General features: G+C 34.7%; 1 protein-coding gene across 1 annotated transcript in view; it reads right to left on the bottom strand.

The window, feature by feature from the left end:
- AHR (aryl hydrocarbon receptor) overlaps window positions 1–21,348 on the bottom strand; it is a 63,097-nt gene that overhangs the window by 17,363 nt on the left and 24,386 nt on the right. The window contains 3 exon segments of the mRNA XM_040548164.1: window positions 1,636–1,672; window positions 1,674–1,723; window positions 5,433–5,548. Coding sequence (XP_040404098.1) covers window positions 1,636–1,672; window positions 1,674–1,723; window positions 5,433–5,548 — 203 coding nt within the window.

The raw sequence follows: 21,348 nt of genomic DNA, 5'->3' as shown, positions 1-21,348 counted from the left end.
GAACGACAAAGTTACAACACCCAGGATTAAAAAAAAAACAACAGCACATAATTAAGGGGGAAAAAACACCCACAATATTCAAGAAAAGCATCAGTCAACTGAGAGGAATTAAAATGTTTACTTTCTACATAAATCTAAAACCGAATCAAAAAAATATACACACAAATATTTTTAAATAAAACACAGTTCTAAAGAAATTAAGATGAGCTAGCAAAAGCAGAAGCCCAGCTCAAATTTTGCTTTGATGAACTTCATAAAAGAATCAATGTTTTCCAGAAAAAAAAATGCAAGAAATGCTAATTTTTCGACCTTTAAGATTTCACTTCTGTATCATGTACTTGATTTACTGGCATTGCTATAGAATTTCTATGCACGTTTCTTTTCCATGCTTTTTTCTTCATTTCCCAACACCACAAAAGAATCTGTAACTTAAGGAATAATGTTTTGTTTGGAATATTTTGTTTTACATAAACATTCCCCAACTAACTCTTATCAGTTACCTAAATTGCAGACCAAGCAGCGTTTCTCCCTATTTTTAGACAGCATCTGAATCTATCATGCAGTACCCAACAAATGAAGAAATAGTTATAAATTGATAACTACAGATGTTTCTGTACAGATATTTCACCACAGAAGTGCAGTAAACAAATGTATCTTGTGGAGATGTAGCCCACAGGTGAATTTAGAGGTCATTTGTAATTCGACACTGATGTCATAGCATAAAGTATTTCAGTTTATGTATTTATCATTAAACCAAATTTCACTTTGTCATCTATGCAATGCCCAGTAATTCAAGTGCAACTTCCATATCAGTTCTACACCATAACACCCAGAGAAAGGTTGTACTGGGAAGGAGGCTCTTGGCTAGCAGAATTTCTGCATGCAGGAAGAAAAAAGTGTCAGAGGTTGCCCAAGCCAGCATCACTGGGCCATCCTTGACTCAATCTCTTTAACCAACTTTGCTCTATCTCCCATGCAGGGGTAAGAACCACCACAGTTTGTATCATCTTAACATAAACTAATCCTGGGAGTTGCATCCCCTAAGGAACATGTGTCCTCTGGATCTTGGTCTTTGCTATTTTGATACATGGTTTGCATGGTTTTGATACATATGTGATCTGCACCATAAATTGTAAATAACAAATGCTTGTTTTAAAATAATAAATAAATGAGGGGGGCAGGAGAGAGAACGCACTAAAAAATATCTAAAGTTACTAAAAATCTCTGAATACATTCTTAAAAAAACCTCAAAGCATATGGACTTAATTTTGTATGAAAGGTTTCCATTAAAATAATTACCTTCCCATTGAATTACGTCTAATTCAGCATCATAAACTGGGTAACACCACAGTATAAATTTCAAACAGTTGTTCCAGTAAAGACTAATTAAGTGTGAGAATTTCCTATCTTGCCTAACTCAGCTTTGGAAATCATATTCCTGTTGTGCTTGGCTTGAGATCCCATTTTGGCTACGTAAGCTGTTAGAAAAGTAATACAGTTTCAAAGTAATCCAACTCAAAATATCTGACTGCGAATTTTATTACGCAATCAGATCCTAATATGAGTACTGATGCCCTCAGAAACTATCCAAAACTTATGTGAAAAAAAAAAAAAAAAAGGAAAAAATAAACTTACTTGTTGGAACCCCAGGTAGTCTTGGATAGTAGAGAGACGTAAAAACCAGAGCGTCTGCCGTCACAACTAATACAAAACCATTTAATGCCTGGGGAGGAAACACACCAATCTGTCAGCCTCGGAGACAATATACCAGATAATTATTGTGGCTCTAAGTCTACCTATGCCCTAGTCTCACATAATATGAAGCACGCAAAAACATATCTTTATCTAACTGTAAACAGAAGGATTCATCATCATCTCTCCCTACAGTATGCATGATACAATAAAGAAAATTGCATCTAAAGAAGAAAAATGTTTGTTTTGGAAAATTCCAAGGAAGTAGTCAGGGGAGAAGCCAAGCCTTTTGATGACTTATTTACTCTTCATCATAGGAGATGAGGGGCAGCGGTACGAAGATCTATAGATTTACCTAGTATCAACCACAATTCACAATGCTTGTGTAGCTCAAGCCTTCAGGATGTTCAAACATCTGCAGTATTAAAGGGAACAGCATCACAAACTGATTCCCAAAATCTCTTCTATTCATAGTGCAGACAGGCCTAAGTGGACAGGAAATCAAGCGATCCAGAGCCCCAAATGGTCCAACAAACATTTTATAGCTTACTTAAAATAGAAGACCTCTGCACAAGCCGACTATTGCAAGTAAACAATGTTTTCGAAGAGATTTCCCCCTCCATGAGAAGCAGACTAAGTGGCTCCTTGTTCAAAGTCACGCAAAGGGCATTTATCTGAACTCCAAATCAATATGTTCATGGCAATTGTTGTGATAGCAAACAGAACATTTGTGACTTGGCAGCTCATCTGAAAGGTGCTGATTTACTTCTATGGATTTCAGTCAAGATTTAACAAAAGGCTGTCTCAAGGGACGGAATTAAGTATGTTGTGCACTTAATTTCCTCAACTACATTCAAAGTTGAATTTGGCCAGCATGATCAAAAACATTTTTAAAATTCTTCATTACGCAAAATTATCGTAACTAGGAGAAACATAAAGCAAGTGAAGGATATCCTATTTGTTACTGTAATGTAATACTAATATATATTTTTTTATTGGGAAACAGCATCATTCTTCCAAAAAACATTAACCCCCATAACTATGGGAACCACCATAGCTGCTTTTCCATATTTAGCCAGGATATGGTTTTACTATTTCTTGTTCTTTATGATTATCGTCTAATTGAGACAACTATCTGATTAAACTGGTTTTAAAATTCTGTCAATTGTTCCTATTTCATTTGTAGATATTTCTTACTCTATTCTCATTTATATTTGCAAGCTCTCTAAAACATCCATACATTAGTTTTAATGAAATTTAGCTGAGAACAGTATGAGCTTAAAAAAATCTGAAACAGTGTAGTCAAACCAAGAGATCTTGAGGTTCAGAGCTGTGGTCTCAACAGTTACATAAAATCCTTGGTTTTGATAAAGTTCATACAAATCCCAAGAGAGTAGGAAATCTGCAATGGCAGGTGCTTGTGTCCTCTGCTGACCTACTTTGCAGTGAATTTTCACATCAAATGTTTGATATAAAACTTCTGTGAACTGTACACTGTGTAATTCTGCACCACATGTTAAATTAGTTATTCTGCTCTGTTTCATGCAAAGCCATGGAAAGATTCTCCTTGTCCAATCTGTGACAAAGGCAACAGCTCCTGTTACCTGGAATTCAGTCACATTTTACAGTGGCTCTGCTAGGTAGTTCATTTTGAAATGGAACTGTTACTGCAGAAATCAGATACCTCTGTAAGCCAAAAATTCTGTAAAAGACAAGATTGTTTTGCCTAGAAATCTAAGACAAAACATTGCTAGAAAGTCCCTTAAAATATGCAGGTATCCAGGATATGCCAATAAATGGGATGTTGGTTACAATCCAGGTTTTGGCAAAATCTAATCCTAAAATATCATCTTTAAAGGTATAAGGAATTTGATAGTGACTACTATTCTAGAGCATTGGGCATAATATTTTGTTTATACAAAAGTACTCTTAATATTCCTAACACAAGGGCAATTATAAAATTGTTACTAGCAGAACGAAGATGTTTTAAAAATGTCTTTGAGGATGTAAATTCCACTTGCATATTTTATCATAAACTTGCTTAGACTACTACAGACTATGCCATCTAAATTAAGACTCTGAAATAATTTAAGTAATTTTAAGGGAGATAAATCTTAATTTTAAGGAAGGCACAGCAATGCATTTGATCTCTCTTCTGCCATTGTTGAATTGTTAAGACAATTAGTTTTTATGTTGAAACTAAAGACATCGAATTTTGTTGTTCTGAAATGAAAAAAAAAGCTGATGAGTAAATACAAAAAAATGAACAATATGGTATATTTTCACACCACCTTTACAAAAAATAGAGAATAATAAGGAAATGTTCATCATCAGTTGTAGCTTATGGAAACCTGGATAACTTAAAAGACTTCTGGGTTTAGGCACAAGGCAAGACGGGTACTACTATTTACATCTTAATGTATTTAATATCTTCTAGATAATTCCCATTTTCATCATTTTTTTTACATTCCCTTAGAAAAGTCTACCTGTTATATATTTTCATAGATTAGTTTCTTTTAAAAATTTTTTTTACAAATGAAGAAATTCCATTAATTTTCCTCGCTTCTCAAGGGGCCAGAATTTACAGTAATAAATATGCAACCTATTTTGTTTTCATATTGGAAAGCCATTTGCTACAGCAGTTTCATCATAGATAGAACTTAGTAATCAAGTAAAGTAACTGAATTTCATATCAAACTATTAGATGTCTCCAATACAAACACATAATACCTTTTAAAATAATTACCATTTAAAAGAAGGCTGCTTATCTCTAACAATCCTGTTACAGTTCTGTCATACTTTATTGAGGTTAGAAAAGTACACTCGTGTCCTAGTTTTTTCAGTTGGTTGGGAAACAATTTTCCACTAGCATTAGTTTACAGTAATTGTTTTGTGGGATTCTTAGAAGCGTGTTCATTTCCCCTTTGAACAGTCAAATAATTTTGTCTAAGCAAAGCACTGCCTCTGACTGACCTAATAATTTGACACTTCTGGTAGGTCAGTTTGAAGAATGGACATATAAAATAGATTATGAACGTATTTCAAACGGAGTTGAAGGTCACAGTGAAATATTTTGTGAAACTAATTAGAACATTGGAATGCTTATATTAGCCATTTCTTGAATTTAATCTGGACCTAATATTGTATCGTATTTCATATGTTTTGACATTCTAGGATATTAAAATAAACTAAATAATTTTTAAAAACACTATATTTTCATTAATTATTTCCAGTAGCTCATATTGCTAAGTTAATGGAAATGCTTTAACATTTCTCCTGAACCTACGCAACAAACTCTAGGTTCTTTCAAACCACTAAGAACTCAAAATATCCCAGCAAGCTTAAGGTCTTTTAAAGAGAATTTTTTTTGTAGACAGTCATCAGACTTGCAGTACATGACTAACCTATCTACCAATCTTTGTAATAAAGGTCAATAAAGATATCAATATTTAAAAAAAAAAAAAGATGCAAAGAGATGGAAAAATACAACACTAAGACTTGACTTAAAGCAAGAATTAATAGATCCCTGCAGTCTAACAACCACTCTTCAAAGTCGTTAGTACCTTCAGCAAAAAGTGCAAGAAAGACATAATATTAACCTAAAGAAAATGACTAAGTAATTTGACAACAGGAAAACTTCCTTTTTTAAACTCATCACTGCATAACTAGTATGTTAAATATAGTCTCTTATTATTACTTGAATTTAAATGGTCGTATAACAGATTCACTTCAAAACATACCTGCAGTAAGAGTTCCCCTTCAAGGATCTGCATCCCCTCTCCAAGTTTTGCTGTTCTACAGTTTTCCTGAATACCATTTCTTTCTGGTCTTGTAGAGTTTGAAGATTTTAATGCAACTACAAAAGAAAGAAAGAAAGAAGATAAGTGAAAGGCTCACTAGAAACTCATGTGACATTGTGTTGCTTTGTGTAAGAAAAAATGTTTATGAAGTCAGTCTAATGGAAGATCTCAGTTTCAATGTCAGTCTTTTTTCCTTCCTTTAAAGATAACCCATCTTGTTTCTATGACACTTTCACAACAGAATCAGTATTACTGAAATCAATCCAAATCTGTTTTGTTCCTTTTCTTTACTATAAGGCACACTTTTAGCTCAACACTTTTCTTTAATAAAGGATATTTTTATTTCCACACAACCTCATATATTATAACAATCCGGCTTTAAGGTATAACAATTACATTTATTTTTATCCCATCTAAATTCAGACATCTAGGTACCTCAGATAAGAGCCTGCTCTAGAGCAAAAGCTTCCTTCAGAGAGAGCAAGGAAACACAAAGGAACTCTAAATGAGTATTATACATTAAAAAAAACCTGAAGAAAAGAAAGCCATTTCAAATAAACAGGGTTTTTTATTTTCGGCCATTTAACTATTTAAACAATTAACTTTCCAATTTCAGCTAAACTACTGTAACCATGAATAATCATTATCCACATCACAAAAAAACAAACTCAGTGAATAAGGGATGAAGAATCACACCACACTGCTACAAAGAACCTTAAACATATCCTATCCTATCTCTGTACTGTGTGCTCTCATAAACAGGACATTATCAAGTAAAATTAGATACTAAAAGATTCTCCATAATTCAAAAGTTATCTACTTTCCACCTTCCAAAAAGAAAAAAAAATAAAAGAAAAAGAAAAACTGTTTTCAAATCTGAAATTATTCCGACTGGATCTGTAATGTGCAAATAAAATTACATGAGTAATTTCACATACCTTAAGCCTTTACCGTAAAGTTAAGGAAAAATATACATGAAAAAAAATCTGTAAGTTGCAAGACATAGGAAATCTATAAAAGCAACAATGCTGCTGTAAAATACCAACAGTTTAGCTCAAAGATGAGATATTTACCCTAAACTCAAAATGATTTTTCAGTCTTTTTAAAGACTTCATTTTCAGCTGCTCAGAACTTTAGTCAAGAATCCTAAGGACCTCCCGTTCACTCGCTTTTCAACTATGTTAAATGATATTCTACACTACGTATGTTAACTGAAGTATAAATTATGCCTTTCATTTATTTTTTTAAGCTTTCACCACAGCTAACAACTTTCAAGCCAGACAGTTTTCATTAAAACAATTAAAATATCCCTCAAAGGCACCGCAGAGGAAAAATATGTTCTAAAAATAAAATTAAAATTAACTGATTAATGACTCGGGAATTTGTATTTGAAATTAAACCCTTAATGCTCTTCTTCCTCCCAGATAGTCAAAAAGTCCTGTAATAGGTCACATGGAGCTACAATCGCTAATTCATTTTCAATTCAAGTAGTTGGAAGATACAGTAATATTTTTTCCTATGCATTATTTTAAAAGGAAATCTAGAACATTTACTAAAAAACCCCAAAGTTCCCTGGCAGGAGGAGAAAACCTATTATCATTTTAATTTCTATTGTATACTTATTGAGAAGACCCATATTCAGCTTTCAAAGTTGCAAATACATGTACATAATCATGAGTGCTATTCTGAAAAACACCATACAGTTCTGTACATATATTTTATATCGTGCAAATAATAAACGAGGGGAGGAATTATACAAGATTGTCTACTAAATGATGTTCTGTTCTTCATCCGTCAATTCACAGAGCTATAGAGCCTATATGCAACACAGCCTACACACTGGTATGGCTATATTCCTCACTACTGGCAAAGCATGCACAGGTAGCTACACACGAACTTACACGCTTCGCTGAACTAAAACCTAAGGCTTTTGAAGAAATCAGAAGATGGATGAAAGCAAGCTGTTGTAATTTAAGATGGATGGAAACTGCTGACAATCCGGGATGGAAAAAAGAAGATAGAGTGGAAAATGTATAGATCATCAGTAGTGCACATCTCCTGATAAACCCCATCCCTTTACCTTGCTTTGACAGATGAAGGGTGAAGACACTGCATCACAGGGAACTTCACATTTTGAGACTTTGAAGATATATCACTAAGCTACAGCTCTAAAACACCCACACTTTCAAAGACCAAGTCTGAAGAAGGTTAACTCATGTATGGAAAGTTTTTATCATCCTGATCTAAATTAATAAAGGGTCATCAAAACTGAAGTGCAAGTGTTGCTTAGGTAGGAGTACTCTTCACTTGTTTTCAGTACTTTAATGCCTACAGTATAAAACTAATGACATTTACTGGAAGAAAAAAAATATTTAACTGGTACTAGAAAAAAGCCACTTTCGGAAAAAATAAAAATAAAAGCAAAGCCAGCTAGGAGAAACAAAAATCTGAATGACAGGTAGTATCCACTCACTTTCATTATTTCGCAAAACAACAACAAAAAACAACCCCCAACATTTTAAAATTGAAAAAGAAACATTCCTGGAAAAAAAAAAATCTAGATTAGAAAAGAATGAAGGCAAACAAAGCAGGACAGACTATCAAACTTTACCCCTAGCAGGGATTTAGAAATGCCAAAATCCCCAAGATGACACTCATCACAATTCCTCTATCTAGAATAATGCAGCAAAAGCTGCATTCTATACCAAGACTTCTTCCTTCTTTACACAGCCTGTAGCCATGTGTAAGTGTAAGATGTATACTTCAGAAGTTATACTTACTGATGGCTGATTTTTTTTTTAACAGAAATAGTCCGTAATAATCAACTAATTAGGAATATTTAATACAAATTAGGAATTGTTTTTTTTTTTTTTTTTTTTAAAAAAAAAGCCAAAGCTCTCATGTCCATCAGGAGAAGAAGAAGAAAGTCTGAGGAGAACACCGGAAAGAAAAGAAATCCCAGCAACCCTAGAACTGGTTTCTTCTTTGGTGGAAATTATAAAAATATAAATTATGTAGAAAAAAACAGGAAAGATGACCAAGTATTTCTATTCAATACTTTTGAAAATAACAAGTGAGATGCTCACTTTCGTGACAAAAGCCCTTTTACTCCAACAGAGCTACACAGAGGTGACCGAATATGGGTATTTTAGATCAAAAAGACTTGATAAATTTTAGTCAGTATTTCAAAACAGCTTGTTGAATTTCCTCCTGAGGAGACAAGACAACAGAGTGGATGATACAGAACTCCAAATAACAATATTTAAAAGAAGGTAGCATCCAAAAAAAATATTCACAGGAAGTGCACATTTCAAAGTAAATATAAAAATTATTTTAATTTTTTTTGAATGACTTCATAAATGTCTCTTGTAAAGGACATGATACTTGTATAATTAAGATAAGTACCAGCCACATGTGATTAAACTTTTTAATCAATAATCTTTACGCAAACACACACAAATCTAGCAATATTTCAAGCTGACATAAATACTATGACAGTAATGAACAGAAACAAGAGGACTCCCTGACACTGAGCAACCCAGGCTACCTGGATGCAAACCTCCAACGTGGGGCTCCAAACAAACTGAAGTCTCCACAATGTGCAAGTCTAAGGCCACAACCCTGGCTTTACAGTACGGGGGAGGCTATCCTGAAAAGCAGTAATTCTGAAAAGGCTCAAAGGTCACAGCAGACAATGCTGTGGCCTCAGAAACATCCACTAGAGATCTAGTAACAGACACTAGATAGGAACAACTAAAAATTTCAAGTCATCAGTCATTAAGCGGCCATATTGCATGCTGGCAGATAAGAGAGAGATGCTGAATCAATGAAGTTGTATGTGTAATCATGTGAATAATTAAAACATGCCATATAATGGAAAAACAAACAAACCCTTCCATCTAAACTAAGAGAAAACTTGTGTTCTCACAGGAATCCAGGCCATAATATTTAAAAATTCATTCGACAAACATATAACAAGATTCACTAGCTCAATGAGTGCATTTGTAAAGTAGCAGAGCAGTGAGGATAGCAAACATGTAAGGTAACTTATCCAAAGGTAACATTACAGTGAACATAATCTACCAGTTATTTTAATCCAGATCAAGTACAACATCCTTGAACCTATCCCCTCTAATTTTCAGCCTCAGGAAACGTAAACACGAATACTCCCATAGAGTAAATAGAAAATACTGTAGATCATAATATCTCTGTATATACTCTCAAAGACATGAAAGAGTGGGTTACTTCTTTGAATTTCACATTAATAACTTTAAAACAACAAAAATAAAGCACAGCTGTTTATACCTGTAAAAACAAATTATTTTTTGCTACACATTTTTAGCAAGAGGGCTAAACTGTAAGCTTCAAGCTCTTCACGTAGGTTAATGATTGTCACTTAATCCAGTGTCCATATAGAAGCATCATTTCCATTGCCTGGACTTTTCTGATTTAAAGTGAAAACTAAATTCTAGAGATAAACCTAGAGAGTGGCCTAATTGGCTTTCTAGCCACAGAACAATGGTATGGTTTCTTTTACATTTGTTTTACAGTTGTGAAATGCTTTAGCATTCAAAACAGAAAATGTACAAGATCCTAAGTCAGTCTTACATTGTCTCTAGAAAGACAAATAACAATGGTAACATCAGCATTTACCAGCTTCTTATCTCTGGTTCTAACTGTTGAATTCAAGTGGTGAGAGACTTGTACAGAGCTTTAGAGTACTTTATTAGACAATGTCTGGAAAAGAAAATTCTCTGCCACAACTGCTTCTTCAGGTCTGAAACAGAATTCAAGCAAATCAGTTTTAACTACTGCCAAAAGCCATCTTTCCTTTTAAAAACACCTAATTATTTAAGAGGAGCAAATATTAAGCAGTCTTCCTTCTTTCCAGAAGAATAACATCCAGTAGAGAAACTGCTTTGGGACATATCCTACAGTGCGTGAGTTATAAGGAGTGTGCTGAATCAACTGGTAATTTATGACAGAAGGATGAATTTCCAGATCTGTTGAGAGATTCAGAAATTAATCTCTTTGTTACGATGCAGACAACCAGCATGCTTTTAAGCTTCTAGAATTTTAGAAATAACAACACATCTAGGTCCTAACTGGTCTTTTAAATCGCATTTTCCTCAATGTGAGTCCTTTCACTTTCACCTTTCCTGGGGAAAAAAAAAAAAACACACAACAGTGTTCTTCTCTTCAAACCAGGCCCTTGAACTAAGACACATTTAACATCAGCTGTGTTTACTCAATGGATCCATTCGGAAGCAATACCTTCAAGTCCCCAGTAGCTGTGAGCAGCGACCAACAAATTAACAGAGAATTTTATGCAATATAACAATCTTAACTCCTAGCAACAGGAGCATAGTAAAGAACGTGAGACTGATGATTTAAAAAAAAAAGTTTATCTACAACCTCAATTCATCTCGATGCTGTCCATTCTTCAACAGAGGCCTTTTTCATCTTTTTCTAGTGCTTTTTTCTGCCTTTAAACACTTGATCTCTAGGGTTTCTGTGGCAGATAAACTTCCCCAAAGTGCAACCCACAACTGGTATCCTCTTCCTTCCAGGCTGCCACTCCTGTTCTCAGAGAGAACCTTTGCTGTTACTTCCTCGCCTGAGAGCCAGCTCCAGTATTATACTGAGTTCAGTTTAGAAAAACCAAAGACCATGCAGTCCTCTGTAGCCAATATCCCCATACATGAGCAACTTCAGCAGGAATCCTAGAAATAGTGACTCCTTACTCTGTTTGCACAAAGTTACAACAGCAGAGGATTGCAGTTTTGTCACAGAGCAAATGCAAATACATCCTATGGACATACTTAAAGCAGCACTACCTGTACCAACAACACCGTCTGACAGAATACTCTGTTGTCTGGCCATGGAATGAGAGATGAGGATCCCCAGCAATGTGTATCATAGCACTGGAAACCTAAATTTCAGCCAGACCATGAGCTATTTCACTATTTTCCTCAAATCTTGAAAATACTCAATTTAAAAAAATGTGTTTTTTGCAAAGCATCAAAAGAAAAATAGGCAATAATGGTTTGTTTTGTTTTGAAAAAAGGTAATTATTTCTGTGTTGAGTGAATAAAGAAGGTTTTCCTGATATAAATGATAAAAGTACATTGCTCTTACCAGTGCTCAGCTGTGGAGTCTGCAGAGATTATCTCAACTGAAACCTGAGTATTTCCATAACCACTGTCTATTATTTATTAAATCAGTGAAGAAGTGTATGACTACACAGACTCCAACTCAAAATTTGCCTGAACCAGCCATGTATATAAGAGTGCTGAAACAAACTGATTCAGTGATTGCCGGCTGAAAAGCTTCGTGGCAATCACAGAAAGCTACTCTGCTACCTTTTCATTTCCAAAGAAAAGGCAGAGCAAAAAGTTGTTGAGGAGCCAGGTTAGCTCATTGCAGGGAGGTGCAAAGAAAGGGATACCAAGACATGAAATTTTAACTGGGCCTTCTGAAACCATATTGAGATGCAATCACTTAAATCCAAGTGGCTATCATTTTACTTTTAGGTGAATGATCTGTTCAAGCCTAAAACTGTATGGAAGGAACACTTGCCTAATATCACAAGTATACCATTAGTACATCAGTTATGCAGTCCTGGAATTTAATCTTAAAGAGCTTCCCAGAACTGCTTTATATCAAATTTTGGCACCATTCCCACAATTCGGCCAAACAGGTCAAAGTTTACAGTCAGAGCCAATTTAGACTGTTTCATAACCTCTTCAGTAGAATTATAAATTCAGCTAGTCTGTTCTAGATTACTTTAACAAACAACAGTTCTCATGAAGGGGGTGGTCTTACTTGTGTCAGTCACAAATACTTAACCCCCAGCACAAAGTTCACCAACCAAAACAAGACATTTCTAAAGGCCAGGAGAGCACTAGAGAAAACCAAGTTTAATATTAAACTCCTGCCTAAATCATTAACATATGCTAAACTGCTTATACTGGCAGAATATCCATTTTAAGTGGGAGAAAATATTCTATATCCATGTATCTGTACACAACCTTAGCTATATCCATTACTTAAGATTATATGGAATATTTTGTATCCACTATCTCTGAGACTCTAAAGGGAAAAATGTTTACAGGTTATTAAGCAACCCAATGAAAAAAAATATACGTAACTAAGATATTCTTTTTTGAAAGATATATAAAACGTGCGCTGATTGTGTAATTTGTACACAGGTACACTTGTACTAGAAAGTATAAACTGCAGATTACTAAAACTAATGCATTAAGGATTGCTCTGTACTTATAAAAAGAGAAAAACACAATTCAGAATTATCATACTTGCATCCCTGAAGTTTTAGTTATGTTACGCAAAGAGGTGGAATTGACTTCTGTGTAGGCTGCAGACACAAGTAAACTTTAGAAGATCCATGTTATTTAGAAGAAAAAAAGTTTTCAGTATATTGCATACTTAAATGTTGTACTTCCTATCCGTTAATCTATAAATTCTGAGTAATTTTCAAGCTAGCTTTATAGTGTATTTATATCCTGCTAACAGCTGACCAGGTATTTAACTCATAGAACTGAAAAAGAAAAAAAATGGAAATGTATGGTAGACAATTTCTCTTACTTTGTTCACAGAAATTCTGATAACTGTCAATTAAATTTAATTATTCTACAAATTTAGCAAAATTGTGTCATTTATTTGGTAAGCTAGCTCTTGCTCTGTACAATGAGTTTCCAAACAATCAGGTTTTTACACCCTTGTTTAGAATATTTCCAAATACTGAGTATTGAAGAAATCCAGACTTCCATTTCCAGTTCCAATATCTTGGCCTCCAATTATTCTTTTATCTATTAAAAATGAAAGTTTTGATGTGTATCATGATTTTCATTTCTTATATGCCTGAAGAGGAAACAATTTAAGGGCAGTCTTCCTTGTAAGTTGCATTACAATACACAGTCCAGCTTGTAAATTACATTAAACTGTGGATGGATGTATAACAACATCTATTTCCCATTAGCAACAAAACGGTAATACATGAATACATTAAAAAAACGTAAAAAAAAAAATATAAATAAAATCATTATTCTGACACAAGCAAGGCTGGTACATGCAGGAAACAATTTATAAAAGTAGCCATGAAAGCTGAATGACCAAATTTTGTAAACATAACCAAAATGAGGGTGAAATTGCACATTTGGTAGTAACTGGTGACAAAGGACTTCTTTTTCCTCTTAAGCATGGGAATGACTAAACGTGTCAGATTATGACAATAATGGGCTCACTTTTTAAAGACTATATCTTAAAACAGGAACATACCAATAAAACGTATTCAGGATCTGTAATTTTGGATATTTCCAAAAAGTCCAAATTAAGGTTAAAAAATTGGTGACAGACAACTCTCAAATTCAGAGGATGTCGTTTTGATTCCTGAGCTTATTTTAAGCTGATGTTAAGACATATAAAGATGTCTACACTTTTAGACTAAGCGATTGAAAGAACCTATGAGCCATGGGAGACAGGTGTTTCTTCACTTGGCCTCCAGGAAATTATTCCTGGTTCAAGAGAGAGGAAACACCATGAGGCAGCTGTCACAAGACTATAAACCATATCACCGTGAATACTTTCAAAGAAGCATTACTAGGCTACAGCTGGCGAAGGAAGAGAAAAGAGACTGAGGGACACTAACACTTGTACCAGAACAAGTTTTAACAAGAGAGATGGGGAAAAAAAAGCCTGAAAAAGTATTTCCACTAATAATAATAATAATTTAAAAAAAAAAAAAAGAACAAGGGCAAAAGTGGCCAGACTGAGAATTTCCTGTGTCTTTGAGAGTTTACAATTTAACTGCTGTACAGACTTCCTACTGATGCATACAAATCTCTAGAAATCAGCAATATCTAGCTTGCAATTTAGATTTTGTGCTGGTGACTCACACTGGGGTTCCTCGGTGCCACAGGCCAGCAGTTAAAATGATGCCAGTTCTACACGTGCACTACTGAATTTTCAGTCATCAAGAGCTTTCTAGTTTAACCCAAATCCAAACCAAAAATTTTAGAGAACACAGATGAAAACAAACACACAAAACAAAAATTAAACAGTAAATATTTTGCCAAATTGCACTGAAATTACTCAAGGTACAACTACAGAACTAATCAAAGGTCCACTGTACTTAGACTTCAGACATTTTCATGCACATTTTACACTCAACAATAGAAAAGAGAAAAAGCAGTACGCATTATATCAATCACTGCAGGACTCTAAAATATTCTTTATCATAAACAATATATAATCAATATACACGAAGAATAAAAACAGCATCTAACATTTTTCTCAAGACCAAGTATTATGGTTTTCAAGCATGTAATAGTTCAGATTTACCTAACAAAACCCATCTACTTTTAAAATGACCTTAGGTTCCCCATGTTATAAAAGCAAAGATCCAAAATGCAAAACACTATTTTCGTTTATGATCTTAAATCATTTATCACAAAAGCTATTTTCAATGTAAGGAAGTCTGTTTCTTGCCCTTTCAAAATTGACAAGTCTGCGAGCTCAGACCAGTGCTACTAGGTTACCAGGACTATTACAAAGATACATTTCTAATGTTCAGAGCTATAAATCATAAGGCAGACAAAAACTTGGCAGGATTGTTTTTTTTTTCTGTCTAAATTTAAATCAAATTTCACTGTCCAAAACTCAAAGGGGGCCATGAATTTCCCAGAAATTACAGTTCTGAATCACGAAATTATTTATGAGACAGTGAGTTTCCTGTTTTACTGATGTATATATATAATATCTAAATCTAATATTGATGCTTGATAAAATTTTCCAAACAAACAACAAACAAAAGCAGAAGAACTTTTCTAAGGGTTTGAAAAACCTGTACACCCTTTGCTGATAAACCTTCTTATCCTGGAATAATGTTACATTATAATTTATTTCCCCTTTTTTAGTCTCATTTTGATATGTTGTACTTGGATACAGTATGCACTCTAATATGTATTTTCTGTAAAGAAGATTTTCATTTAAATGTGTTATTTTTTATTGAATTACATATCTGTAGAAAGAATTCATACAAATGCTTAACAAAATTTTAAATAAAAGGTCAAAATTGCAGAAGGTGAACCAACAAGTTAGTAACTTATTTGCTGTTTTACTGCAAGTTAACTTACGTGTTTAATGAAACACAATTTCAACCATAAAACTCATTTAAAATAGTAGTAGATCTGTTTAATAGTTGGTTACACTGAGAAGGCATTGTTCTACCATTAGTAGTAGTGTTTTTAATAGTTGGTTACACTGAGAAGGCATTGTTCTACCAAGTGCATAACTGCATAGGTAAACACTAAACAGGAAGAACAAAACAATAAACCCCTGCTTTCTAACACCTGAAATACAGGCAAACCTCTATTGAAAAGCTTCTGCTCTCCCTGGTGTTCTTTTTTTACCTGCAGAAAGCCTATTAGAAGTGAACTTTAACCTCCCTCTCCTACAGGGAGCTGAACAGGTAACGGCAGGCAGCTGGGGCAGGAAGCATACCTTACCTAACGAGTGCATTTGAGATGAGTTAAACATATCGCAGCTTCCCAAACTAGAATGATGATGACAAGATGCTGGATTTCCACTGCTACATTGGAGAAACACCACGGACTTTAGAAGATATCTCCCTTTAACTAACTGCAATAGAAAGGTGCGGTCTCCAAAACCGACAGCTGTCTCTTCCAACCTTATGACAGCATTTCAAGACAGCATTAAGTATGTATCCAAAAATGAAAAAGGCAAAACAGTAGAAAAATGTATTGCTTTATACAGGTTTTCATCTTTGGTATATTTTTCTCAAACACACGCTGTTATACTGTAGGATTATTATGCTATAATTCTGTATAATAGGATTATAAACTACACCACATCGTATACGTGGGGCTGGTGTGTGAGTGAGACAGAGAGGCCAAAGACAAAGCAGAAGTTAACAAAAGTACATATAAAATTTGAGAGGATGGATGGTTTTGTGGTTCTGACAGAGTCTTCCTGTGCAATGTGGTGGAAGGTGCCGTATGCTTCATTTCCTTAACTATCAAACAGGAATCACCTCCAACTCCAGCAGCACTGCAAGGATTAATGCAGGAAAGACCCAGAAGGTCAGATTCTATAACTGGGAACCTTGGAGAGAGATTTTAGTACCTCATATGAAAACTGTATTTGATAACACACAGTTTGAAGCTTGTGGTTTCATGGTATTTCAGTATCATCTTTCCTGGTAACTTTGGTTTGTTAAACTGAACAGTAAAGTCATTGGATTAAAGATCTAAGAATGCTTACAGTCCAAACCTAACAAACAAGGTAAAGACTTCAATAGCTTTCTACGTACAGAGATGAAAAACGGATAAAAGAAAAGGCTAGACTGAATTTCAGCCCTTGCACTTTACTGAGGACAGTCCTTAGGAGTTTTCACAGGACAGAAGCCTGCATTTTTTGATCAAGCACTATAGAGCTCGTTAAGGGTTAGACTGATGCAGCAGAAAATTATATCCTATTCATCACAGAAGAGGGAAGGAGAAAGAGGTGAGGAGCCCTTTGAGGAAGGACACCTGGAGCAAACAGGCCAAACTACAGAAGGAGGAGCTGAGGGAAATGGGAACCTTCATCTCCTGTCACCTCATCCCCACAGGGACGCGGGGCCTGCCTTGGGTTGTCCACGAGTGGATCGGTGAACACCTCGGTTCTCAGGCAGAAGTGTTCTGATAAAAGAAAAACCACAGCCAAACCACAGCTAAGAGTTTTGCAAAGCTTCTTCATAAATTCTAACACCAGAGGTTGTTGTGTATAGCTTTTGTTATTTTACTAAATATTAAAATACACCTTAGAAGTATCATACTTTGAGTATTAACACACACTTACTGCCATACAGCTCATTTACCAGTCTTTCAGAAAAGTAATTGGTGAATTGAGCAGGAAGTGTGTAAATACAGCCACAGTAAAGATAAAGCAAAAGTTTGATTGGTGAATTACCAGACACTTGTCTAGTTCCAACAGAAAGAACCCTTTTTGCCTTTAAATATTTTAAAAACATTTTTACCCACTGAGTCACATAAGCAAAGCTCCTGCCTTAGTAGATTGCCTTGAAGGGCAACCACACAAAAACCAAGGATGAGAGACAGCATCTCAGACTTCTAAAATAGGATTTCAGTTTTGTCTTAGTTTCACTCTTTGTAAGAGCTATATAACTTGCGTGGACTTGCAGAGGGGTTTGTTTTATTTTGTTTTAAACAAACTATTTAGCAATACAACTTACTGTGAGAATCTGACAGCACAACAGACATTTCTAGAATTGCACCTCGCCGTGGAGATAAGGTACCTGCGCTGTACTGCTGCAGCATATTGCATACCTGGAGCTGACAGCTCTGTGTCTCAACTTAGAAGGCATTTCCATCCACTTCCACAAAACCTTATTCCATAGACTTATAGAAATATGGGCATTTGCTCACATATGATGAAATAAGTTTCCAATTTCATTGTCTATTCATTTCAAGCATAATCTTAAGAACCATTAGTTCCTCCTTTTTTTTTTCCTGAGATTATAGTAAGGCTTATTTCTCTATTAAGAACCTTCAAATTATCAACAAAAATTTTATCATGCCCAGCTTATTCCTGTGCCTTCCTGTAACTACCTTTGCTTATTAAGTATTTCTGCTCACTCCTCAGTGTTATCCTACCTGGTATGTTCACAGACAGCAATCATAGCCCCCCAACCTCCATTTTGCCAAGTGAAACATGAGACACTGAGCCACCTCTTGTAATATCCGCTCTCCAGGACTTCTCTGCACCTGTTCCAACTATATTCATAAGACCCTAATTTGATTTTATGAACTGAATTTTCTCAGATCATCTAGATTCTCAGTTTTAAACTGAATTTGATCACTGGAGTAACCATGCAGCTTTTTTTTCCGCTTTTTTTAAAATATAAATATATGTACATGTGTAGAGAAAGTTATGTAGCCCATTTTTACAGTATTAATATAAGCTAGACCCAAGTTTCATATCCTCTTCTACTACAGATAATTCCCAACCCCTTCTTTCACTTCAGTGAAAATATGTCAAAGCTGGGGGCAGAGGTAGCACCCATCCTTCCCATTGAGTTTTTTGTCACACAGAAGAATAAAAAAAGGTTTCCTAAACCTGAAAGTTGAAAATTCAGGAGGCGAGTTCCCAGCTGGGACACTAACCACAGAGGACAAGACCAGGCACAGATCCAGTCCCCACTGAAAGAGCCATTCAACTATGTTATGGAATGGCTGTTTTATGCGAAAACATAAGCTAAATGAGAAAACTCAGTTTTGAAAGGACTTCAGATTAAGTAAGCTAATTAAGAGAAATCAGAAGTCATTTAACAGGGAACACAGTGAATTAATTTTGACAGCACATTTCTTACACTGTAAGAAGTGTTCTTTATAAGGTTACAACATTGGTAAGGATTTATATCCACTGAGTAGAGACTGTAACGGAGAATTAGCATTCACTGATTTGGGCCTCCACAAAGAAAAGAAAAACAGAAACAAGGTAAGAGCCAAAATTTCATGGCAGCTTTATTTTATTACAAATGTAATAATGTGCATACGTTTGTTTGTGAACACCTGCATGATATTAAATTTGTTTTTACAGTTACATAGATTGTCCAGGATCTTACTAAGATAAATGTATTTGGTTTCTTTACTTTAAATTTTCAGTTAGAAGTTTGTGCCATGCCTTTATCAACAATATTCAGATTCTTATAAGAGTAAGCACAAATCAACTCATATTTTAATGGTGCCATCTGTCTTTTTTTTTTTTTTGTAATCTTTTGCCAATAAAGCAAAAGATCAAATGAAATAAAATCTAAACATGAGGTTTCACTTATGCTGCCACAAGGAATAGTGTTCAAGGTGGCAAAGACAGATCTGTTTGATAATTATGTATTTTCTGCTAAATTGTTCCATATGCTTGGATTGTTTGGGATTTAGCCAGAAAGAAAAGCAAAAACAATTCTGGTAGTTTCTCCCCCAAATGTGCATCAAGATATCTTTAAGGAATTGCTCCTTAGGTAAAAAGATTTGGACTAACTATTTCTGTCTACTATGTTGGACAGGAAAAAAAGAAATGCAATTCCAGAAATATATGCATTTAGGTTTAACAATTTAAAATACAGAGAGAATAAAACATGCAAAACCACTGAAATATTCTGCTGACAATCTCATGGTTTCGTCTGCTTTATAAGGGCTTTTGAATACATTTATAAATATATTCTTTTAAGAACTGTCATTAATGAGAAAATATATTTTGTATGAAAGTTACAAGTATTCACTGTCTTTGTTTAATCTGCTAATAGGAAATAAATTTTACTCCCATGTTTAAAATTTAAGACCTTTGTTTGTGTTCTAAAATTAATATATCTAAGGATTAGTTTTGATAAAACAGCATGTCAAACTATTATTAGTCTTAACATGTTAGCGAGGAAAATGCTCAGATGACAGAGTACAAGATGATGCTGAGCTCTCGGGGGCTCAGAGGCTGAGCATTAATGATAGCAACACCACTTCCTTCCTGCATTCCAGGCCTTTGTTCAGTAGGATTCCAAACTCATCAAGACTGTTTTAATAAGTGGTTATAACCTACATCATATTCTGATAATACTACCTCCCCCCCAACACCCTGCTGCTATGAGGTGTTTTGTAGAAGTTTGTACCAGCTGATTCTGAGCACAGCAAATGCTGCAGCTTTACGTTATCACCCTGTCCTTACAGTACAGTCCAAGCAAGGACCAGCCATGTGAGACTTTTCAGAGAGAGCTATACACCTCTCCCTTGCTGCCTCTTACATCACCATTTTGGAAGAAAAAAAAAAAGAAAAAAAGACAACAATGACAATCAAAATTCAAGGAATGAATTTTACTTTTTCAGTTAATACCTCATCTAAGTTTACAGAAGGAAATAGAAGAATGTCTCTATTTCACCAACAGAGACAAAATTGTTCTTTGAAGAGTTTGGTAACATTTACATACAAATAGATTTCTTATGTAGTTTAATAAATCTGCAGCAGTGTTACATATATATATGTTCAAGAGCTCTAAGAATTAAAAAAACACTTTTTTTTTTCCATCTGCACATGTGACATGGTACCTATGTATAACAGCCTGCCATTAGGGACAATGCTGGTATATAACACTAAAGGAAACAAATCTTGTATTCTATTACCTTTACTAAGCTTACTCTAAGATTTTTACAAATCATTTTCATATGCTTGAATTCATTTATTCTGTTCACATGTTGTCTTTGCTAAAATAGGAAAACAAATGTATCCAAAAGAAATGGTATGTTTTATAATTCCAACTTCTACCGCTGATGTAGAATATGGTATTAGAAAACAAGAATAAGCCTTAGAAATACAGCCTAATTAAACACTGAAAATGATTACAGTTCAGTTTGATTTATCTGCATTCCAAATCCATACAAAGTTAAGTAAATCTCATTCTTTTAGTATACTGACACAAGAAATAAGGGAAGAATAAATGCAACGGCCCAAAGGACTGAAGGGTTTGACTTGTGAAGATAAGAAAGCCCTCAAACACTACTCTCAGCTTTCTTTCCCACCTGGCAGTGGATATTACTAGCTCTGCAGCCCGGGTAGCTTTAGCGAGAGACGTATTTGCCTTTAAGCTATGATAGTTCATAGCATATGGTGTTCATGTAAAGCAAAAACAATAGCACTTCCTTAATATTGTCAGCAGTAGACTTCTGCAACTCGACATTCACAGCCACCCAAGCTTCAGCCATTTTTGCAAAGCTCAACTGCTAATGCAAGCCAGAAGCCTGAATAAAGTTTAGTAGAACATATTTAGCAA

This window comes from Cygnus olor, chromosome 2 (genome assembly GCF_009769625.2).
Source record: "Cygnus olor isolate bCygOlo1 chromosome 2, bCygOlo1.pri.v2, whole genome shotgun sequence".
Classification (NCBI taxonomy): Eukaryota; Metazoa; Chordata; class Aves; order Anseriformes; family Anatidae; genus Cygnus; species Cygnus olor.
Note: the sequence above shows the minus strand (reverse complement) of the source record. Positions and strands in the feature narration are given on the sequence as shown.